This window comes from Lytechinus pictus, chromosome 3 (genome assembly GCF_037042905.1).
Source record: "Lytechinus pictus isolate F3 Inbred chromosome 3, Lp3.0, whole genome shotgun sequence".
Lineage (NCBI taxonomy): Eukaryota > Metazoa > Echinodermata > Echinoidea > Temnopleuroida > Toxopneustidae > Lytechinus > Lytechinus pictus.
The window spans coordinates 5,227,501-5,248,857 of NC_087247.1; the positions used below are offsets into that span (position 1 = coordinate 5,227,501).

At 36.6% G+C, this 21,357-nt stretch overlaps 3 protein-coding genes across 3 annotated transcripts; 2 read left to right on the forward strand and 1 right to left on the reverse strand.

Moving 5' to 3' along the window:
- Positions 1–7,083: 7,083 nt before the first annotated feature.
- Positions 7,084–8,534, forward strand: LOC135153778 (loricrin-like; the record flags this gene model as incomplete). The annotated part of the gene is made up of 3 exons (XM_064097913.1): positions 7,084–7,168; positions 7,438–7,520; positions 7,933–8,534. Coding segments are annotated over exons 2-3 (669 nt in total), but the record flags the coding sequence as incomplete, so codon positions are not given.
- On the forward strand, positions 8,517–11,192 carry LOC129256578 (uncharacterized). The gene is made up of 3 exons (XM_064097829.1): positions 8,517–8,934; positions 9,790–9,957; positions 10,944–11,192. Exons 1-2 carry the CDS (start codon positions 8,611–8,613, stop codon positions 9,799–9,801), a joined length of 336 nt encoding a protein of 111 aa, XP_063953899.1. The 5' UTR covers positions 8,517–8,610; the 3' UTR covers positions 9,802–9,957; positions 10,944–11,192.
- Positions 11,193–16,503: 5,311 nt separating this feature from the next.
- LOC129256006 (uncharacterized) lies at positions 16,504–19,620 on the reverse strand. The gene is made up of 3 exons (XM_064097828.1): positions 19,391–19,620; positions 18,118–19,036; positions 16,504–17,010 (listed from the first exon to the last, which is right to left on the reverse strand). Exons 1-2 carry the CDS (start codon positions 19,455–19,457, stop codon positions 18,126–18,128), a joined length of 978 nt encoding a protein of 325 aa, XP_063953898.1. The 5' UTR covers positions 19,458–19,620; the 3' UTR covers positions 16,504–17,010; positions 18,118–18,125.
- Between the last annotated feature and the right edge of the window lie 1,737 nt (positions 19,621–21,357).

A 21,357-nucleotide genomic window follows, 5' to 3' on the forward strand; every position in this document is an offset into this window, starting at 1 on the left:
TAGAGAAGGTCTTTTTGTCGCAGTTCCTCTCTCTACCCGTGAGTTTAAAATTGTTATTTTGATATAATAATAATAATAATAATCCGCTTTTTTATATAGCGCTTAATACATCGGAACGACGTGTCTAAGCGCTTTACAGATATATTATTACCCCGGTCGTCGGATTCAATCAGTCATTCCCGCACACAATGTGTGCACATCCTCCACTCCCTGGGGAGTATTCCAGTATAACAGTGTATGAAATATTTTCAGGGCTATGATTGCAATCTTGTTATAAAATGTAAAACTTTGTAAATTAGGCATTTGTTGATTGTATTAAAGTTTATCTTTCGTGAATCGATATAGTTCCATTATTGTCATCCTAAATCAAACATAAACTTGCAAATTGTAAAATTTCTTTTTCATGTTAGATTTACTTGTTAACTGAAAATGGGTTATAGAAGATTTCATTTACGTATAATCTGAATCTTTAATATACTCCTTCGCATTACTCCATTCACGGTGAATAAATATTGTTTCCGGAGAGTTAAATTGCACATATTATATACAGACCGTCTATCTATAAAATCAGTCCTGGTTAGCCACTCCCATGCATGGGGATCATATTCCATGTAATTTCCTGAAAATTGTCAAGATAAAGACAAAAAAGTTTGTCGCATATACACCCGGTATAGCAGTAATGCTTGGAAATAACAATACACGTTGTGTTTCAATGTGTTTGTCTTTTATGAATAAAGAAACAATATAATGGACACACCCACACAAGTTATTCATCCGCACGCACTGCATTTCGGACGGGCGCTTTGTGTAAAAATCATGTGATATTTATAAATTGAAATCATTCATTATGATTAAATGATTTTAATATCCGTACTCTTTCATAAATGTCCCTTTGGGGAGAGGCCCCCAAGCATCTGTTCATCTGAAAACACCTATATCGGGGGAAGTGAAATGCCAATGATAATAAACAATTAGCGCGCGAAGCGCGTGATATAATATACAAAAGTAAGTCCTCCTCCTTCTCTTCCTCCAACTCCTCCTCCATCTTCTTCTCCTACTCCGCTCCCTCTTACTCTTATTTTTGTGTAGGTTTGGGCTCGGGTGGGGGCGAAAAAACATCTTGCCCACATACTAATGGATACTTATGGTTCCTTCTGAACGCAGTCTGAGACTCTGTATTCAGCTCCAAATTCTGTCTCCTCTTCAGGTTGGCCGGATGTCAGCGTCAAACTTGTACATGTACTTCACTGTTTTACATTTCCAATACTTATCCAGAAAATTCCCGAAGCTGTGGACACTGGGTGCATTTAATAATTCATTACTTAGACTATTCCAAGGTTTCCTCATTCTTAGGTAAAAAGAATTCTTACGTTTCTCAGTTACTGACCTCGGAATGTACAATTTTTGTATCATGACCTCTAGTAGGCCCATGCACCTGACCCAAATCTAGCACTACCTCCTGGTCATACCTGTGAAAGAACTTGTATGTCTTGATCATATCTCCTCGCACACGGCGATATGCTAATGTAGGAAGTTTTAGTTGAATAAATCTTTGTTCATGTGAAAGTTTCTTTACTTCAGGTACCAACTTAGTGGCCCTTCTTTGTACATTATCTGGTGCTTGAATATGTTTCTTTAAGTATGGACTCCACACTGCATGAGCATACTCCAAATGAAGTATATTCAATGCTTTGTATATGAGTAAAAAGTTCTCCTTGTGAAGATAAACAAATGTTCTTCTAATTAGATTCATTAGCCTATTGACTTTATTTATCTTTGACTGAAAGTGCTGGTCAAAACTAAGCTTTATGTCGACTATCACTCCTAAATCTTTACTAGTTTCAACTTATGGTAGATTATGTGAGGCATTATCATGTGTCATTGTATAGTCATTAAAGGTAAAGTCCACCCCAGAAAAATTTTAATTTGAATAAATAGAGAAAAATCAAACTAGCACAACACTGAAAATTTCATCAAAATCGGATTTAAAATAAGAAAGTTATGGCATTTTAAAGTTTCGCTTATTTTTCACAAAACAGTGATATGCGGAACTCAGTGACATGCAAATGAGTCAGTCGATGATGTCCATTACTCACTATTTCTTTGAATTATTGTTTGAATTATACCATATTTCATTTAATACAGATTTGACAATAGGGACCACCTTGACTGAACCATATAGTATTAAACAATGCTAATTCCACATGTTCAGGGAGGAATTAATTGTTGTTTCACTTGACAATGAGGAGAAAGTTAGAAAACTTTATATTTCATATAATAAAATACAAAAGAAATAGTGAGTGATGTCATCAGTTCCCTCATTTACATACCGACCGAGATGTGCAAACAACTGTTTTGTGAAATGAAGCGAAACTTTAAAATGTCATAACTTTCTTATTTTACATCCGATTTTGATGAAATTTTCAGTGTTATCCTTGTTGAATTTTTCTCTTTTTATTCAAATCAAGTTTTTCTTGGGGTGGACTTGTCATTTTTATTCATCATTCTTTTCAGCTATTGTAAGTACACAACATTTATCTGGGTGGAACTTTAATAGCCACTTGTCAGACCATGAAACAAGACGATCTAAGTCTGCTTGTAATAACTCAGCATCTTTGTCATTTTTTACATGCTTGCATAACTTGGTGTCGTCCGCAAATAAATAAACAGTACTTGACGAAGTCTGATCTGGCAGATCATTAATGTACATTACAAAAAGCAGGGGTCCGAGGACACTCCCTTGCGGTATTTCGCTGGTTACATCAACCCAGTCAGAGAACACACTATTTACACAAACACGGTGCTGTCGGCCAACAAGAAATGACCTGACCCACTCACATATGAGCTTATATAGATATGCCAAATCCCTCAATTTTGGCTAAAAGTCTCTGGTGTGGGACCTTATCAAAGGCTTTCATGAAATCTAGGTAGATGACATCAACTGCACCACCAACCTCCAACATATTTGTCCAATCATCAAAAACATTGAGTAATTATAGTTCTTAGTGTTATTGCCACGATGCCTCTCAGTAGAAGAAAATCGAAATCCATCGAGAGGTTATATTCCTATGATTTGTTTAAATGATTTATGAATGAACAAGTGAGTTGTGAAATGGACTCTGATTAAATAGTCGTACCATCTTTTCTTCAACCATGGACCTACTACAACTTGCACATATTTTGCTTCCATCACTTTGTGTTGAAGAGGGTGTGGAATAGATTTGGACAGCGATAATTAGGAATACAGAAAGAAGAAGAAGAAGAAGAAGAAGAAGGAGAAGAAGAAGAAGAAGAAGGAGGAGAAGAAGAAGAAGAAGAAGGGAGAGAGAGAAAGAGAGAGAGAGGGTGTGAGAGAGAGGGGGTGTGAGAGAGAGGGAGAGAGAGAGAAGGGAAGAGGAGATGGAAATGAAATTGGGGTGGAGGGTTAGGGCAGAGGAAAAGAGAAGGAGGTTGATGGTATGTAGTCTGCAAGCACAGAATGAATTCAACACTTAAAGGACAAGTCCACCCCAACAAAAAGATGATTTGAATAAAAAGAGAAAAATCTAAGAAGCACAACACTGAAAATTTCATCAAAATCGGATGTAAAATAAGAAAGTAATGACATTTTGAAGTTTCGCTTAATTTTACTAAATAGTTAATATATGCACATCCCGTTCGGTATGCAAATGAGGGAACTGATAACATCACTCACTCACTATTTCTTTTGTATTTTGTTACATGAAATATGAAAATATGACATATTTTAAAATTTCTCCTCATTGTCCTGTGAAACAAATATATTTCGCCCTGAACATGTGGAATTACCATTGTTTAACATTTTATAGTCCAGTCAAGTTGGTCCTTATTGAAACATTGTATAATTCAAATAATAAAAAAAAATAGTGAGTGAGGGACATCATCGATTCTCTCATTTGCATGTGACTAAATTGTGCATACAACTATTTTGTGAAAAATAAGCGAAACTTTGAAATGTCATAACTTTCTTATTTTACATCCGATTTTGATGAAATTTTCAGCATTATGCTTGTCTGATTTTTCTCTCTTGATTCAAATCAACATTTTTCTGAGGTGGACTTGACCTTTAAGAAAGAATACCATGTCTAGGGTGGAGACTAGAGCCCCAAACCGATGTGCGTGTGTAGAGTGATTTTGTAGAAGCCACCAGGGTTCATGACTCAATGTAGTCTCACTACTTCAGACTCTGCATTATACTCTGCGAAACGAAATGTCAGTGGCCGCAGACTAGGAGATAGACACGAGAGGGCTGATATACAGGGACATAGCATAATAAATTGAAATTGTCATCATCAAGTGGGTTTTGGGCCCGATTTTGGGACAAGTCAAGGACAATCTCAACCTGTGTCTGAGTGCTCTTCAATGAGCACACAGTTCCGAAATCCAGACCACCTTTCGACGAAGAGGGGTTTTGTGTCTATAATCTAGGTCGGGTAGGGGAGAGCAGGAGCGGATCCAACCTTCGCAAATGGGGGGGGGGGGATAAAAATTTTCAGCCATATTTTCCCCGATCGGCCGCTCGAAGATGATTTTTGGTTTCTTTGAAGGGGTAATCCTAATAGTTACTTCTTAGCTTTATTCTTATAAATCAACACAAATAATTTCATTTGGAAATGTTATGTATTTTTCCTAAAATTTAAACATTCTGGGCAATGTTTGTTATTCTGAAAAGATGTGTATGCAACTAAATAATTATTACGAACGCAAACCGCGAGCAGAAATGAACTGATGGAAAAGGTACCTGCTAAAGACTGCTTGCAGTAAGCCATAAAGACGTTACATATTTTAAAAATCAAATAATGCGAGTGCGATTTGGCGAGCTGATTTTTTTTTACATTTTGACTTAAAGAATGGAAATTCTAAACACTTTTGTAAAAATTTTAAACAGATTAAACAAAACAGTTGATGCGAGCGCGAAGCACGAGCGAAAAAAATCGAGATGTAGACCTACTGAACGAGACAGTCTATTCATGTTTTGCTTATCATGAAAATGATGAGTAATATGGGATCTTCCTATAATGCCAGCGCAAAGCGCGAGCAGAATATTTTTATATACGTTTTTAACTGATCGAAAAGGTACCTGTTGGACTGCATGAAGTCGTTACATATTTCAACAATCAAATAATGCGAGAGCGAAGCGCGAGCTGAAAAATTCTGACATTTCTACATAGAGAATGGAAAGTTTTAATCAATTTTTGTAATCGTGAACAGGATAGGTATATAACTAAACAATTTATGCGAGCGCGAACTGCGAGCGGAAAAAATCAAGATTTAGACCCCAAAACGGGACACTCTATTCATGTTTTGTAAATCATGAAAAGAATGAGTAATAAGAGATCTTCCTACCCTAATAATGCGAGCACAAAGCGCGAGTAGAAAATTTTTGATATTGTGATCTGAAACTGGATAAAGATTTAAATAGAAAACAAGTCGAGAATCTGAATAAACATGCGCGCTTGTATCATATTTAGACCTATAATCTAGGCATTCTAAATACATCTTTTATCATGAAAATCAAAGGGAGCGCCAAGCGCGAGCTTAAACTGTTTGATATTCCGATCTATAAAAAAAGTAAATTTCTGTTCTATATTTCAAACACTTTGTAGGAAAATTGTGAGGTGGATATGGATCACCCTTAATAAAGAGCTGACATTTTTCATTATTATTACTTTGAGTTTTGACATAGGACCGGGACATCCTAAGGACATGTCGTCATATGAAAATGATGACTATCTTCCCATTGCTTTTGCTAAGCGCGAGATGAAACAAAAGGGACAATTTAATTTTAAATTAATAACTTATTTATTAATGCCTAATGAGGGCGCAAAATCTGATGATATTATGGCCTGAAAACAGAACATTTTAAGGATAGCTATATATAAACAATTCATGCGAACGCGAAGCGCGAGCAGAAAAAAATTAATATAAAAAAAGCCAATCAAAATGCGAGCGTGCAGCGCTAGCTGATACGTTTTGACAATCAGACCTGAAAGGGATATTTTGAAAACTTTATGGAATACACGATATGTACCTGATAAATCAAAATTTGCGAGCGCGCAGCGCGAGCAGAATTTTTTTACAGAACACTTAAAACAAATCAATTTGTAAATCACACAAAATAATGAAAGTTCGATTTCCGAGGTGAAATATGGTTTGTATATGGACTTCCAAAGTTGATATTTTAAGCTCCATATTGAATAAGATATGAAGATCACCTAACAGGCAATGCGAGCGCGAAGCGAGAGCATAAATTGTATATAGTGACATGAAAGATTCTTTTTATTTTCCAAGTCTTCCCCTTATCTTATTTTTATCACTCGTCTTCCTTTTTTTTTCTCCTGTTTTTGCTCCGCCAATGGGGGGGGGGGGGGCTCGGCCCCCTCCCTGGGTCCGCCTATGGAGAGAGTATACAGCAAGACTACACATCTTTTGCTCTCTATGACGAAACACAATCATGATACTAACCAAAATACTTAATTTTATTAAGAAAAAAAGGTCAAGAAAGGACAAATTAAGTATAATTTAAAGTGAAAAAGCTGTAGCTACACCCTTTTCCAAACTGTATCCAAATATCAATCGAAGCTACAACATATTTTGACATCATTTAATTGATTATCGCTTCTCTTATCGCACGAATGCATAGTCCAACATCCTGTTGTAGAAAAAAAGAGTGATTAATTCATTAACTGAATTGACTTAATTGAGCTGACCTGGGGGTATGTCTGGTCATGATTAATCCAAGCGGATATAACGATTAAGATTAAGACAAGTATTTTATTTGTGGCCTATAATGTGCATCAATAAGCAAATAAATATTACAGTGTCTTACATCGAGACACACCAATCAATTGCTAATTGAATTTTTCTTTCCTTTGAAGAGTAGTAATCCCATAACATCGTTTAAAGAAAGTGATAATACATCTTCTTTATATTGATCATTGAATTGATTGAATAAGATTTCGCATTGTTGAGAAGTTGAGTATAATGTTGGAAATGAAAAGAGAAAATTGTTCTCTGGGGAAAGAGTATAAATAGAGGCAGATGGTACTTCAAATTCATCAGTCGAGTTGTTCTCATAGGACAACAAAGAACAAGAAAGAGAGATAGAGAGATAGAGAAAGAAAAAACCTAAATTGCCAGAGTGAAGAAAGTAAGTATAATTTCTCAATTAAACAATCCAAAACAATTTTCATCATAATTTCCCATACCGAAATCTACTAAAAGCGTCATGTGTTCATACTCTTTTCAATACTAAAGAATGTTTATTCAATGACATTACCATGATTACAGCATTACATGTATACATAATTACACTGGCGATTATTAGAGGCTAATCATTTCCCGATAATGTTTAATTCAAATCAATCATAAATGCATATTTTCAATATTCTTCTTTATTTCATTATTTCTCACTTTCAGATCAACGACAGGCACAATGGGCCGATTGGGGCTATCTATAGCCGCCATGCTGTGTTTGGTAGCGATAGCAGCCTCTTTACCTCGTAAGTAAAATCATCCTCCATACAAAACTTAATTTTTTTTTCAAAGTAGAACAAATATAACGGACATCATGGACAACATTCATTGAACATGTTGAATAAAATTCAGACCGAATGAGAAAAAATATTACCATGGTTATTCATGATATTTCTCAATGAGTTATGTGAGGTATGGGAAAATATATAATTCACAACGAAGGTTCTTATTTGTTAACATGGTTGACGGCAATTTATGATAAATCAGAGTTGGCAAATGATATGTTTTGATTTATGACAATGTTATTATTGAAAAATCTGAATAGCAAATCGTGCGCATATGTGGCGTAAATGTATACTGCATGTAAAATCAACACCTGCAAAATGCAGGACACGATTTAAAATTAAATCAAACTTTCTCTTCTTGACTAATTTAAAGGTGAACGTTATCGCCGAAGCAGTAGCGAGGAAACGGATACGGGAGGAGACGGCGGAGGCGACTGCGGTGGAGATTGTGGTGGAGACGGAGGTGGAGACGGTGGCTGTGATGGTGGTTGTGACGGAGGTGATGGTGGTGATGGTGGTTGCGATGGTGGCGGTGACTGCGGTGATGGAGGAAATGGTGGAGATGGCGATTGCGGTGGAGACTGCGGTGGAGATGGAGGAGGAGACGGAGGTTGCGAAGGCGGGAGCTGCGGAGATGCTGGCGATGGTGGATGTGATGGCGGTGATGGTGGCGACTGCGGGGATGGTGGTGATGGTGGTTGTGACGGTGGATGCGATGGTGGTGGAGATGGTGGATGCGATGGCGGTGATGGTGGTGATGGAGGGGATTGTGGAGATGGTGGAGGCTCAGGGGGCTCCGGAGACAGCAGCAGTAGTAGCAGTAGTAGCGAAGAAGACAGTGGTGATGGCGGGGATGGAGGTGATGGTGGCGATGGCGGCGATGGTGGTGACGGAGGTGGAGACGGCGGCGGCGGAGGAGGAGGGGGTGGAGGTGGACGAGGTGGAGGTGGGGGCGGTGGTGGAGGTGCACAAGCCCAAGCTCCTGAAATCCGCTACGAAATTATAGAAATACCGATTCAAATTCCAGCACCAGAAATCGATACCGACGACGATGACGACGATGCAGATGATGGCGGTGATGGAGGTGACGGTGGCGATGACGGCGATGGCGGTGATGAAGGTGACGGTGGCGATGATGGCGATGGCGGTGATGAAGGTGACGGTGGCGATGATGGCGATGGCGGTGATGATGGTGATGGAGGAGACGATGGAGATGGTGGGGATGATGGCGATGGTGGAGATGATGACGGGGGTGATGATGATGACGGTGGTGATGATGATGGCGGAGGAGGAGATGGAGGAACTTGTGGTGCTGACGGCGGTGATGTTGGCTGTGACGGACTTAACGAAGCACCCACTCCTGGAGATCAACAAGGTAATCCTATTCATCACAAATTTAACAAGCATGCGGGTTTTGTCACCCTTCATGTATTCCATCACATTGTCAGAGACACTCACCTGAAACGATGCTTTTAAATTAGTATTCATTGACCCCCCCCCCCAAATAAAGGATATGAATTAAAAATTATACTTTTCAACCCTTCCCTAACTAATTAGTTGCAATCATGTCTACAAAATGCAACATTGCACAAGTTAAAGCATTATTTTCTAAAAAAACACACCAAATCTTAGGTATTGAAGAAAATCATTTGACAGTATGTCAGATTTCTTTTACAGAAAATGTATAACATGTGCAAAAGTCCAAAATCGACCTGATATAAAGCACTGCCAAATTCGTCTAGTTAAAACTCTTGATTGCCTCCAAGAGGAGCAGTGGGATCAGAATTCGAAATACTGACTGTAAAAATTAGTGCCTCTGGATAAAGCTCGGATCATCGTTATTCATTGCTCTGTGTATGCTAATTAGTTGTTTACCAATAGGGAGATCTATGCATCCTGTCCGAGTGGAATTGGATGCGATGTATCATAAAATGGCAATATCCTGCTCTTTGTTGAATATTTCTTCAACTTTGAATGGAAACTATTTGGTATGGCCATGTACACTGTAAAAAATGAAGTGATAATTTAGCACTTCCAGTGCTTGTATAGTGACTGCACTATACCAGTGCTGATTTTCTAGTTCAAATTTAAACTAGAAAAGTGCAGTCACTATACAAGCACTTTAAGTGCTAAATTAGCGCTTCATTTTTTACAGTGTAGGGCCATGGTATGACAGTGAAAACAATAGCTACGCCTATTCTGATGTTTTTTTTTGTGTTTCTTTTTTCAGGTGGTGTTCTAGGTTCAACCTGCTCTTCCTGCCCTTCCTTTATCTCACGTACCCAAGCCGTCTGTGGGTCCGATGGAACCACCTATGATAATCTGTGTGAGCTCAGGGCTTCGGCATGCAAGAAAAAAGACACCACTCTCAAATATACTAGCGATGGAAACTGTGCAGGTATGTAGATTTTTTGATAATCATGATAAATTCTAAATCAAGTATTCAATCCTGATAATATTATCAAGCTTGTACCTGAAAAATACAGCGAATAAATTAAAATTTTGATGGAATTGTGAGTTAAAATGGGAAAGTTCATGAATATGAATTTGCTATCTAAAAGCATTAATTTGGCAAACTTGGTCTAGTTTCGTTTAAATTGTACGTTATCGTGTGAATTTATGATGAAATATATTATTCCGCATTTGATGATGTGATCATTATTGATTCTATAGGCTACATTATGCTCATTGGCATTCTAGAAACAAATATACCATGCACAATTTTAGTTTCCCTAGAGCATGTAGAGAGACATTAGAAGTTAAGTAAAAATCGAATAAAAATGGATTTTGAAAGATTGCGCTCTTTACAAATCGTGAATTATTTAATTAGAGCAGAACGATGATAATAATATACCACAGATACATTTAAAGTGATTGGTTAACATTGTTTTGACTTTAAAAAAATCTGAGCTAGAAGGTCACACTTGTCACATGTGTATGTGATATGTTACAAAAATGAAGCCCAGAAAAAATTGCGTTCGAAAATATTTATTTAGTGCTTCAAAAATTGAAAAATAAAGTGACCGAAAACACCATCTTAATTTCATCCCATACACTTATGTGTACTATTTAGGCGTCTATTAGACACCCATTTACAAAATCGGGGTTTGCCTTGTAGTTTTAGCTTTTCATTCTCAATAATGGTTGTTTTCAGGGTTTATTAGTTCTAATACATGCACTTGTACACATGTTTCATCTTGGTTTGATAATTTTTTAAATCGGCTGCTCACAAAGTTAAACAATACCTTTAAGGAGATACATGAACACGTAATACGTTCAAAGTTGTTATGATTTACTACTTATTGATTACTGAATGTAGTAATCTATTCAAATCCAAGATTGAAAGACCTCTCATTTTATTCAAATAATTTTCTCTATTCACAGGGAGTCTGCTCATGCGACCGCCCCAGACCTAATACCGAATCAAGAAAGAGGACGCTGATGGCAGCAGATACTTAAAATTATGGATTTTTTAATGGTACTTTATTGTATTATTTATTTGTTTATATTCTTTATTTGTCTTATTTCTTATTTGAAAAATATATTTGTATGGAAAATTGAATTATTTGATTCTCTTGCTTTTTTCTGGAAATATGTGTGTGTGCTTATGCGGATGGGGAAGGGAGTGCGACGCCAGGGCCCCGTCTTACACTACAAAAACACCGGTGTTGATTTAACACCAGCCCGGAATCTATATATGTCCACACCAGAGAAGTGTTAAACAACACTAGTTTGGTTTCGGTCTAAGACCAGATAGGTGTTTATACAACACCAATTAGTATTAAAACAGCATCGGTTTGATTCCAAAGTGGTGCTGTTTCAATACTTCTCTGGTGTGGACATACATAGATTCCGGGATGGTGTTAAATCAACACCTGAGTTTTTGCAGTGTACAAAGAGTAACGATTAATCCACGGAATCATCTATGGAAATCCAATAGTGTCATAATTTTTTCGACAGGAAATTTGCAAAATGTCCTTTGTATACAAAGGAGAACACACCAAATTGTCAAGAAATAAATTAATTTATGGATATGCATTCATATTATCGAGAATATTTTTTGAACAAACATGCATTTTATATGTTGACTTTGCTGGCTTTCCATACTTGCGATTGATCGGATCAATCGCAAGTCTCTGTAAGACGGGCCCCAGGTGTGGTTGTGTGGGTAATTAATGTAGAAACAGAAAGTGACATTGAAAAATAGAGGAGAGGAAGGAGCTGAAATAAAGAGGGAGAGAAATAGACACATACACAGAGAAAGAGGAAGAAAGGGATGGGGGGTTAAGTTATACAGATGTCAGTGCTTTTATTCTTTAATTTCTGATATATTCTGACTCCTGGCGAACCCCCGCATCAGATTTAACGTGGACAAGACCAAATGCCACAACAAATCAGCAAAACATAAATATGTGCTATTCTTAAATTCCGTGTTTAAAAACATCCCAGGGGCCCGTCTTACAAAGAGTTACGATTGATCCGATCAATCGTAACTCTATGGAAATCCATCGGTGTCATAATCTTTTCTACAGGAAATTTACAAAATGGCCTTTGTAAACAACGGAGAACGCACCAAATTGTCAAGAAATCAATGAATTTATGGATATACATTCATATCTAGAAAATATTTTGAACAAACATGCATAATAGATGTTGATGTTGCTGGCCGACCATAGTTGCGATTAATCAGATCAATCACAACTCTTTGTAAGACGGGCCCCAGATAATACGCTTCAAAATAATATAAAGCTCGTCGAAATAGATTAATCAATCAAAAGTATAAAAAAACTTTAGGGGGAATTACAAGAATAATTGAGAGACAGTGTTTTAATAGAGATGTGCACTCTTTAAGCTCTCAGCGGTCCTCACGGGTGAATTTAATGGCTTAATATTTTGACAAAAAATTGAGGAATAGAAAAAGGGAGCACACTATTAAAAAAACACTTTTTCTTTTACAACATTCTGCCTGGTGACTTTATATAGTTGAGATTGCGCTGAATATTCACATAAAGGAGAGTATGGTATCTTATGTAATGTACATAATTCAAAATAACAGCCCCAATTTTTCTGATATATTTTCTTAGGGGATCCACGCTCTACAAGCAATGCTTTTTAGTGGATCCTTTCATTTTACGAATGTTTTGGAACTCGTAATTGATTTGTAATCATTGTTATCATATTTCATTTGTATTTGTTTATATTTATGATGTATGTTTGATTTGTATTTGCTTATAATGTTGATAATGGAAATGGAAAATTAAACTTGAACTTGAATTTAGTGGTGTGATATTTAAAACGGGATATCAATTTAATGAAAAGTAAAAAAAAAAGAAAAACAAAAATGATGAAAATATTCGGGGTGAGACAGTGATTTTGGGGGACTAAGCGAAATGTGCTAATTAGTAAGTGCAAACGTAAAGTTATTGGCAAGTTTTCAAGTTTTATGCAAAAAAAAAACTCTCCCATTTGTCATTACCAGAACATAGTGTTTTCCCATCAACCCTTCAACCAGATGAGTGATATATATATATATATATCTATATATATATACATATATATATATATATATATATATATATATATATATATATATATATATATATATATATATATATATATATATATATATCTCTCTCTCTCTCTCTCTTCATCCATTTCTTTCACACAATATTTAAATAAAAGAGTTGCCAAAGCTGTAGTACATGTATAACTTCACACATGTGTATACTTTCTCCCATACGTGTACTGTATCAAAGCAATAGCTTTGATCCAGCTGAGGCATGGCGGCTTGTCATTGTTCAAAACCCACCTTCACCCAACAAAGGAAATTATAATTGGTATGGTGTCGAAAATCTGTCTATCTGACGGTCAATCGGATCGGGGTCGCCCTAGCCACTAACCCGTCTCTGTGGTCTAGTGGTTAAGGCACCGGCGTTCAAAGCTGGGGGCCCGGGTTCGATTCCCGGCAGGGACATTTTTTCGGCATCACCAATTTTTCCAAAAAGGGTAGATAGCTCAGGGGAACCTTGATTTAAGCTACGCCTACCATTGTTCTCTTCATCCATTTCTTTCACACAATATTTAAATAAAAGAGTTGCCAAAGCTGTAGTACATGTATAACTTCACACATGTGTATACTTTCTCCCATACGTGTACTGTATCAAAGCAATAGCTTTGATCCAGCTGAGGCATGGCGGCTTGTCATTGTTCAAAACCCACCTTCACCCAACAAAGGAAATTATAATTGGTATGGTGTCGAAAATCTGTCTATCTGACGGTCAATCGGATCGGGGTCGCCCTAGCCACTAACCCGTCTCTGTGGTCTAGTGGTTAAGGCACCGGCGTTCAAAGCTGAGGGCCCGGGTTCGATTCCCGGCAGGGACATTTTTTCGGCATCACCAATTTTTCCAAAAAGGGTAGATAGCTCTGGGGAACCTTGATTTAAGCTACGCCTACCATTGTTCTCTTCATCCATTTCTTTCACACAATATATATATATATATATATATATATATATATATATATATATATATATATATATATATATATATACGGTGCGTATAAAAAAAACGGGACAGATTTGAAAAGTCTATAAAATTTGTGTTTCAAATTATGATCTCTATATTTTGGTGTCAATAGGTGCTCTGAAGTCTTATCCTTCAAATGCCATTAAAATAATATAGTTTCATTCATGCTTGAGCGGACACGGAATGTTTTTGTCTGGGGTTAAAAAAGAGACTTGCGCCAAAATGGCATAAAAATGATGGTCGGACTTTTTGCTAATCAGCAGACTTCCTCTTAACCTTTTCATTATCTGTGCCATAATTTTCGAATTATGCGGTCAAAATTCATTTCCAAATCTTCTTATTTGCTTGAATAGATCTGTTGTTTCTTTTTAACTGTTTAATATGTTTTCTTTTAGCTTTGAATATTCCTTCTTTAGGCAAGAACAATTTTTTTTTTACCGAAGTATGGAAGAGCGTGTTTTTTTTCAATTAATTTCATTTTGTGCTACAAAGGTTATGGTGCCTTTGTACAGTGGCATACAGATAGGCGGGGCTCGGGGTGACCCCCCCCCCAAAAAAAAAATAGATAATCATGACCAAGAAAAAAAAGTGGAAGAAAACATAAAAATTGAAATATGATATCAGTTACTGAATATAATGTCAATATCACGAAATTTGATATTTTAATATATTTTAATAAAAAAGTGGAAATTTTTGCTTGCTTGCTTCACAACTTTTTTATACATTTTACCCGATCTGCCATATCTTGCTCCTTCAAAATTGACTCAATACACCATTGCCATTGAAAGACATGAATCCTTTCCTGTTTGTCCTGTCAAGCACATAATTAAACTTGGTGAAGGATTCAATAACCCCTTGAAAATATGATTCATGTCTTTTATAGGTACCATAACATAATTTTGTTTCACATACCAGTAATAAAAGGATTTGAATAATTACAAATTCTCCCAATTAATAATGCAAATCTTCTTACTTGGGTTGACAAAAAGTCTTCTTTTCTTACTTATGAAGGAAAATTCAAAGGTAAAATAAGTTTAAATGAAAAACAAAATAATATAGGTAAATAAATAAATTTTTAAAATATATTTGACAGCATAATTCGAAAAGTATGGCAAAGATAATGAAAAGATTAAGAAGAAGTCTGCTGATTAGCCAAAAGTCTAATCATCAAATTTCTCATTTCTGCCATCTTGGCGCAAGCCTCTTTATAACCCCCGACACAAACGTCCCGTGTTCGCTCAAGCATGAACACAATTTATTTTTTTTAAATGGCATTTTAAAATAAGATCTCAGAGCATCTATTAACATAAAAATATAGATAAATTGATTTGAAACAAATTTTTTATAGACTTTTCAAAACTGCCCCGTTTTTTTTTATACGCACTGTAAATATATATATATATATATATATATATATATATATATATCATTACATTCCTCTTTTAAAGAAAAATACAATATCGAGTAATACTTTGAAAAAAAAATCAAATTTTAAGGGACAAGTTGGTTTTTATTGTCGTTGAAAAAGGCGATTTGAAATAATATCCTACCATATGAATGTCATTTTCGGTACCATGTTTGAATACTAATTACCAGTGAATGCGTTGCATATAATATTTCTACGAATCTCTTTGTGATATCTCCTGTCTCTCTTTTTGACGGTTCTTTGGCAGAATTCGAAGCAGATCGTCATCCCTCAATTTTTCTTTTCTTTTTGAATACATTTATTTAGACTTGAAAAAGCATTGTCTTGAAAAGAGAATATTGAGAAGGGGCCGGAAGTTCATGCATGTTGTAGTAGTACAAGTATGTTGTGAAAGTCATTTATCGAATTAACATTTTCTTACACATGGACTGATGATTATCATCATAATCCCCGCCTCCATGAGTTTAGCAATCTTGCGGACTTAAATGATTGGATTAATTATGATACACAGATAAGCCCGAAGAGGGGATAATTTGTCAGCATTAAATCATTTGCACATAATATCAGTGAATATAGTTCAGGAAGCAAGACAGAGTGAGTTGAAAGAGCGTATTTAGAAGGGGAGAGACAGAAGGAGAAATAGAGAGAGAGAGAGAGAGAGAGAGAGAGAGAAAGGGGATGGAGGAGAGAGAGAGAGGACAAATGTACAATTGCTTATTGCTTTTACTAAATATATATAAAGTTCATATGCAAATGGTTTACCATTTGCTATTTTTATCCAAGCCATAATATTTTTATATATAATCCCCAAGGAAGTCTATTTTTTTGTTATATTTATATTACAATTTCTCTTCCCCATTATCTCTCTTTAGCAACTAAAATGCTGTATCAAATATGCACACAACGTACACACAAACACACGCAGCCCACACGGATCAGAAAATGTGATGAAACGACTGATGACACGGTGAAAACAAAATCATGTATATTTCAAACAAAATAATTTATTCAATGTTATCATAGACAAAATGGCTGTCAAACATATCATGAGTAATATACTTTGAAATGTTAAGAAATTAAGCTGAAATCATTAAAATGAAATATAACCAATTATGCTTATCAGGACGCAGACATTCAATGTCAATAAATTAAGACGGAAACACGAACAAATATAAATAAATAAAGCATACAATTTAATACATGGACATGGGGGTAATTACTTGTAAAACATAATCTCTAAGATAATGATGAAGAAACTTTCAAGTCTTCACTTGCTTCATTCGGAAAACAGTGTAAATTATGAAAAGTTCGATATCTACAATTTAATTACTATTATGATATCACACACTCTTAAAGGGAAAATGAATAATGATGAAATTATGCAAACGTAATGATTGTAGTCACATTCTCTTACATCAAAGAACAAGACATTAGTCAGTTAGATAATCTATACCGTTGAGTTGACTGCCTGGTCACTTCCACCTCCAAGTGTAGAAATCTGTTGGGAAAAAAAATCAGTGAGAGAATAGCAGTCTGAATAGCAGAATCAAGTCAATTCAAGTCAAATAAATTCAATCTTTTTGTTCTAGTTCACAATATTTCCTCTATTCATCATATAAACTTTAACACACCATAGAACATGTTGACAGGGAAAATGTATGCCATTCCTGGAATCAGCGCTTATGTTCGGGATATGTATTGTGTCCGCCTTATGAACGGGAGGTCGTGGGTTCGATCCTTGGCCGAGTCATACCAAAGACTTATAAAAATGGGACCTTCTGCCTTCTTGCTAGGCGCTCAGCATTTAGATTGGAGAAGGGTAATAATAACATATTATGTTATGTAGGGTCCGCTAGCAGAGCGGTTTCCTAACTGAAGTGGCTACCCTGGGTAAATAAAATATATTATATTATTATCATATATATCATCATCTAAAAACTTCGTCAGTTCTTATCGAGGAAACATTTTGGATATCTTTCGAGTTTGAGTCTTTTCCTTGAAATGATCACACATATTTATTCACTTTGATAACTGAATTGATTACTCTTTTCTTTTATAAACTAATATTGATTTATTGTGGCAATTTATTGATAATTCATCTTATGATACGCAAACACAGGTGAGCCTAAAACCGGGTTTTTCAATGATGCAGGTGTATGGACATTTTTGTATCCTGCCATGAACATACACTAGTCAACAAATCGATTTTTACTGAAATAAAACATTGTTTCTTACGGGATTATTTATTGTAAATTGTGTACAGGCCTCTGCTTTCTACGTTCCATTTACAATATTTATGGGCATACTCGATAAGTCCAGTCAATGATACTCGGAGTTAACGTGATTGTCATTAACATGAAGTTAAACCTTCTCGATTTTTAGAAAATTTAATATCTATATTACCCAGGTGTCAGTACTGCTTGTTTTTTATCTGGCGCTTGCGCATTAAAAAACAAAAAAACAAATTGCTTTCGTACATACTAGGTACCCATGCACTGCATATGGATGGATAGTGGCAAGTGTAGATAAACCCTCGCCAAAGGACGCGAGTGCTGATGTGAGACTTGAACCCCGGACCTTGTGGATTAAAATGAAAAAGACTTACCAAACTATTCACTGGCAACATGCGTCGTTGGAACCAATGCATGCGGGATCACCGGCTTTGAGACCACCACAGCCACCAGCAGCACCTCCCTGGCCACCATCGGTACCGCTATCACCACCTTCAACTCCTCCATCACCGCCATCAGCAACGCCATCGGCGCCGGCATCACCATTCCCACTGGCTCCACCTTCAGCTGCACCAGCGTCTCCATCGCCACCACCAGCACCACCGTCACCAGCGGCATCACCATCACCACTTGGGCCACCTTCAGCGGCTCCAGCACCATCACCGCCATCGTCACCACCGCCAGCACCATCACCGCCGGCGTCACCATCCCCACTGACACCACCTTCGCCAGCACCATCACCACCGTCACCGCCGTCAGCACCGCCATCACCGCCACCCCCTCCATCGGTGTCCTCATCTCCACTGTCTGGTTCAGCTGCCACTGGTACTTCTACATAGATTGGCTTCTCGACAACTTCAAAGTGGATTTTTGGTGCTTGTGGAACTGGAACATGGACAGGGTAAAACTCTGGAGCAGCAACTGGAGCAATTGCAGGAGCAGGGGCAGCTTGATAATTACCACCACCACCACCACCACCACCACCGCAGCCTCCGCCGCCACCACCACAGTCTTCCTCGCCACTACTTCCAGAACTAGAACTAGAGCCAGAGCCTGAGCTATCTCCATCCCCGCAACCATCTCCACCATCACCACCGCAGCCACCATCACCACTGCCACCACCATCACCACCATCACCGCCATCGCACCCTCCGTCCCCTCCACAATCTCCGCCATCTCCACCACCACCGCTACCACCGCCATCTCCTCCACCTCCACCATCGTCACATCCTCCGTCACCGCATCCTCCACATCCTCCACCGCCGCAGTCACCACTCCGTCGAATACGATCTTCTGTATAAAGCAATTTCATTTGAAACTTAGACCTTAATATATTTATTATAAAACATGAATCTCTAAAATGACAAGCATTTTTTTTTTTAATGAAACGCTAAATACGATTTTTGCTTTGATTCAATTTATGATATGGGTATTTCGTAGCTTTACGCAATTTACGAGATAATACTGCCATGATTGCGTTGCCATTGTGACAATATATGAGCCCTGTGCAATAGTTTATTGCAATATGATAATTATAACTCTTTATCAAAATCATTATTATAACGGTTAGTGTTATTATTTCATGTACTGTATCAATTATATTTGAAAGATTGAAAGATTCCATAATAGCCTTTCATGTTTACTTACTTGGAGCAGCAACTACAAGCGTTGCAACCAGAAATAAAATAGCAAGCGTCAACCAAGATCGTGACATTTTGTCTCCCAAGCCCAAGCCAAGCTAAAAGTACATCAAATAGTATGTTTCTTCAATAAATCATAAGCTTCTTAGTGATCAGAAAACAAGTATTTTTTCAAAGGCAGCTGTTATTTGCCTCTGTAGATGTTACTCGGTGTTCAGCTGGAGAAATGAGACTGATGTCCACTCCAGTCTCAGACCTCTATTTATATGTTTTACAATCAGTTAAAAGTTTGAAAACGAACATAAAAAATAAAATCATGCAATTAATATACAACGGACAAGATGTGAGAAGCAAATCTGCTACCCAGATCCCAGCATACATTGTAATCCAGGAATATTACATATATTCTTTATTCTTAATCGACTCAGCGGTCACGTAAATAAGCTCTGCAAAGAGGAAACACATACAAAATATTTATTAAAGATTAACGAGCGAGTGCATACCTGATGCAAAATCTTAGTACATCCTAAAATCCTAGGAATATATCTTAATTAACAAAAATTGACGTGTTCCTTTGCAGTTCAACTTAATCTATTATTATAGATAATAATACAAAATAATACAAGACCATTCCAGACTAGACGGATCATACCCAGGCATTAAGTCATCTGCACCATATTGGATTTTGCTAAAGAACGGGATTATTCAATCGGCTATATCACATCATTCGACAGACATGATAGAGGAACTTAATGAATTAAAGGATATATGCCTAATATAACATAATCCGTATTCCGCTTGTCCGATTATTTGTGATGGATCACAATAGCAACTAGTAATAATCAGATTGAATCATTAATTGCCTTCGATAATCATCGGAATTTTCGAAGTAGACCTATAAACAGGTATTTATAATAACATGATTTAAGATGCTTAAAGATATAGGCTTAAAGAGGGCATTTCTGGCCACTCCCCTTCAATAAAGTTCCATTTCTCAAGTTCACCCCCTCTACAGTATAACAGTGATTAGTGTGATTCCTTAAATATGAATGTAATGCAATGCAAAGTCTCAATTTGTATATTGTTATAATGTTAGTCAGGTCCAGATTTTAGAAAAAGTAGACTGCCTTAGGCAAATCGTGTTAATGCTGAATTGAGAAGTGTTTTAGCATAATTTGAGGGCGCTGAGTCCAAATATGCTGTTTGTCAACCTTGATTTTGATGTTAAAATCCTCAAATTGGCAAAAACAATAAAGCCGCCATTCTGGTGCCGGGTAAAAATAATGGCAGATGTAAAAATGGCAGAGGTAAAAATGGCAGAGGTAATAAAGGCAGAGGTAAAAATGACAGAGGTAATAATGGCAGAGGCAAAAATGACAGAGGTAGAGATCATTACATGATATCAGCAAGGAAAAGATAGAGCCTTTCCAGTTAATATCAGTCATAATTATTGACCTTGAATGGACTCCTATCGACAAAATGAGTATTATGAACTGATGATATATTATTTGGATTTTTTTTTCATCATTTTAGGTCTATACTTTATCGTTGATATGATAAAACTCAAACATTTTCATCAAAAAATGATTTCAATTAGTGAGGGATGAAATGATTTATCTTGAAATGTTCGTATAGTAGAACAGCACTTCATCACATACATACCAAACGGATTGTAATGTAAACACCAATGTGCGCTACCATTAACACACTGAAATAGACGAGTTCGGGATTTCTTTGAACCACTTGCATAACAGAAAAATAACAAAACGTTCTGTAATAAAAGTAATTTTTCATATTTCAACATCATAATGGATCCGAATAGATATTGATATGATACGTATATAGTTTAATATAAATGATATAATAACAGCAACTGGTGTTCATTTTTTCAGAGTAATACCTCAATTACTCAATTTTGCCGATTTGACTATGTTAATGTACTAGTATAATAATGTCTTTATTAGAGATCAAGAA

Excerpts from the sequence above, each read along its gene's own strand:
- LOC129256578 (XM_064097829.1), top strand. The coding sequence starts at position 8,611 with ATGACGACGATGCAGATGATGGCGGTGATGGAGGTGACGGTGGCGATG.
- LOC129256006 (XM_064097828.1), bottom strand. The coding sequence starts at position 19,457 with ATGTCACGATCTTGGTTGACGCTTGCTATTTTATTTCTGGTTGCAACG. Across the intron at positions 19,037-19,390 it reads GCTTGTAGTTGCTGCTCCAA|AAGATCGTATTCGACGGAGT; the intron begins GTAAGTAAACAT and ends TGCTTTATACAG.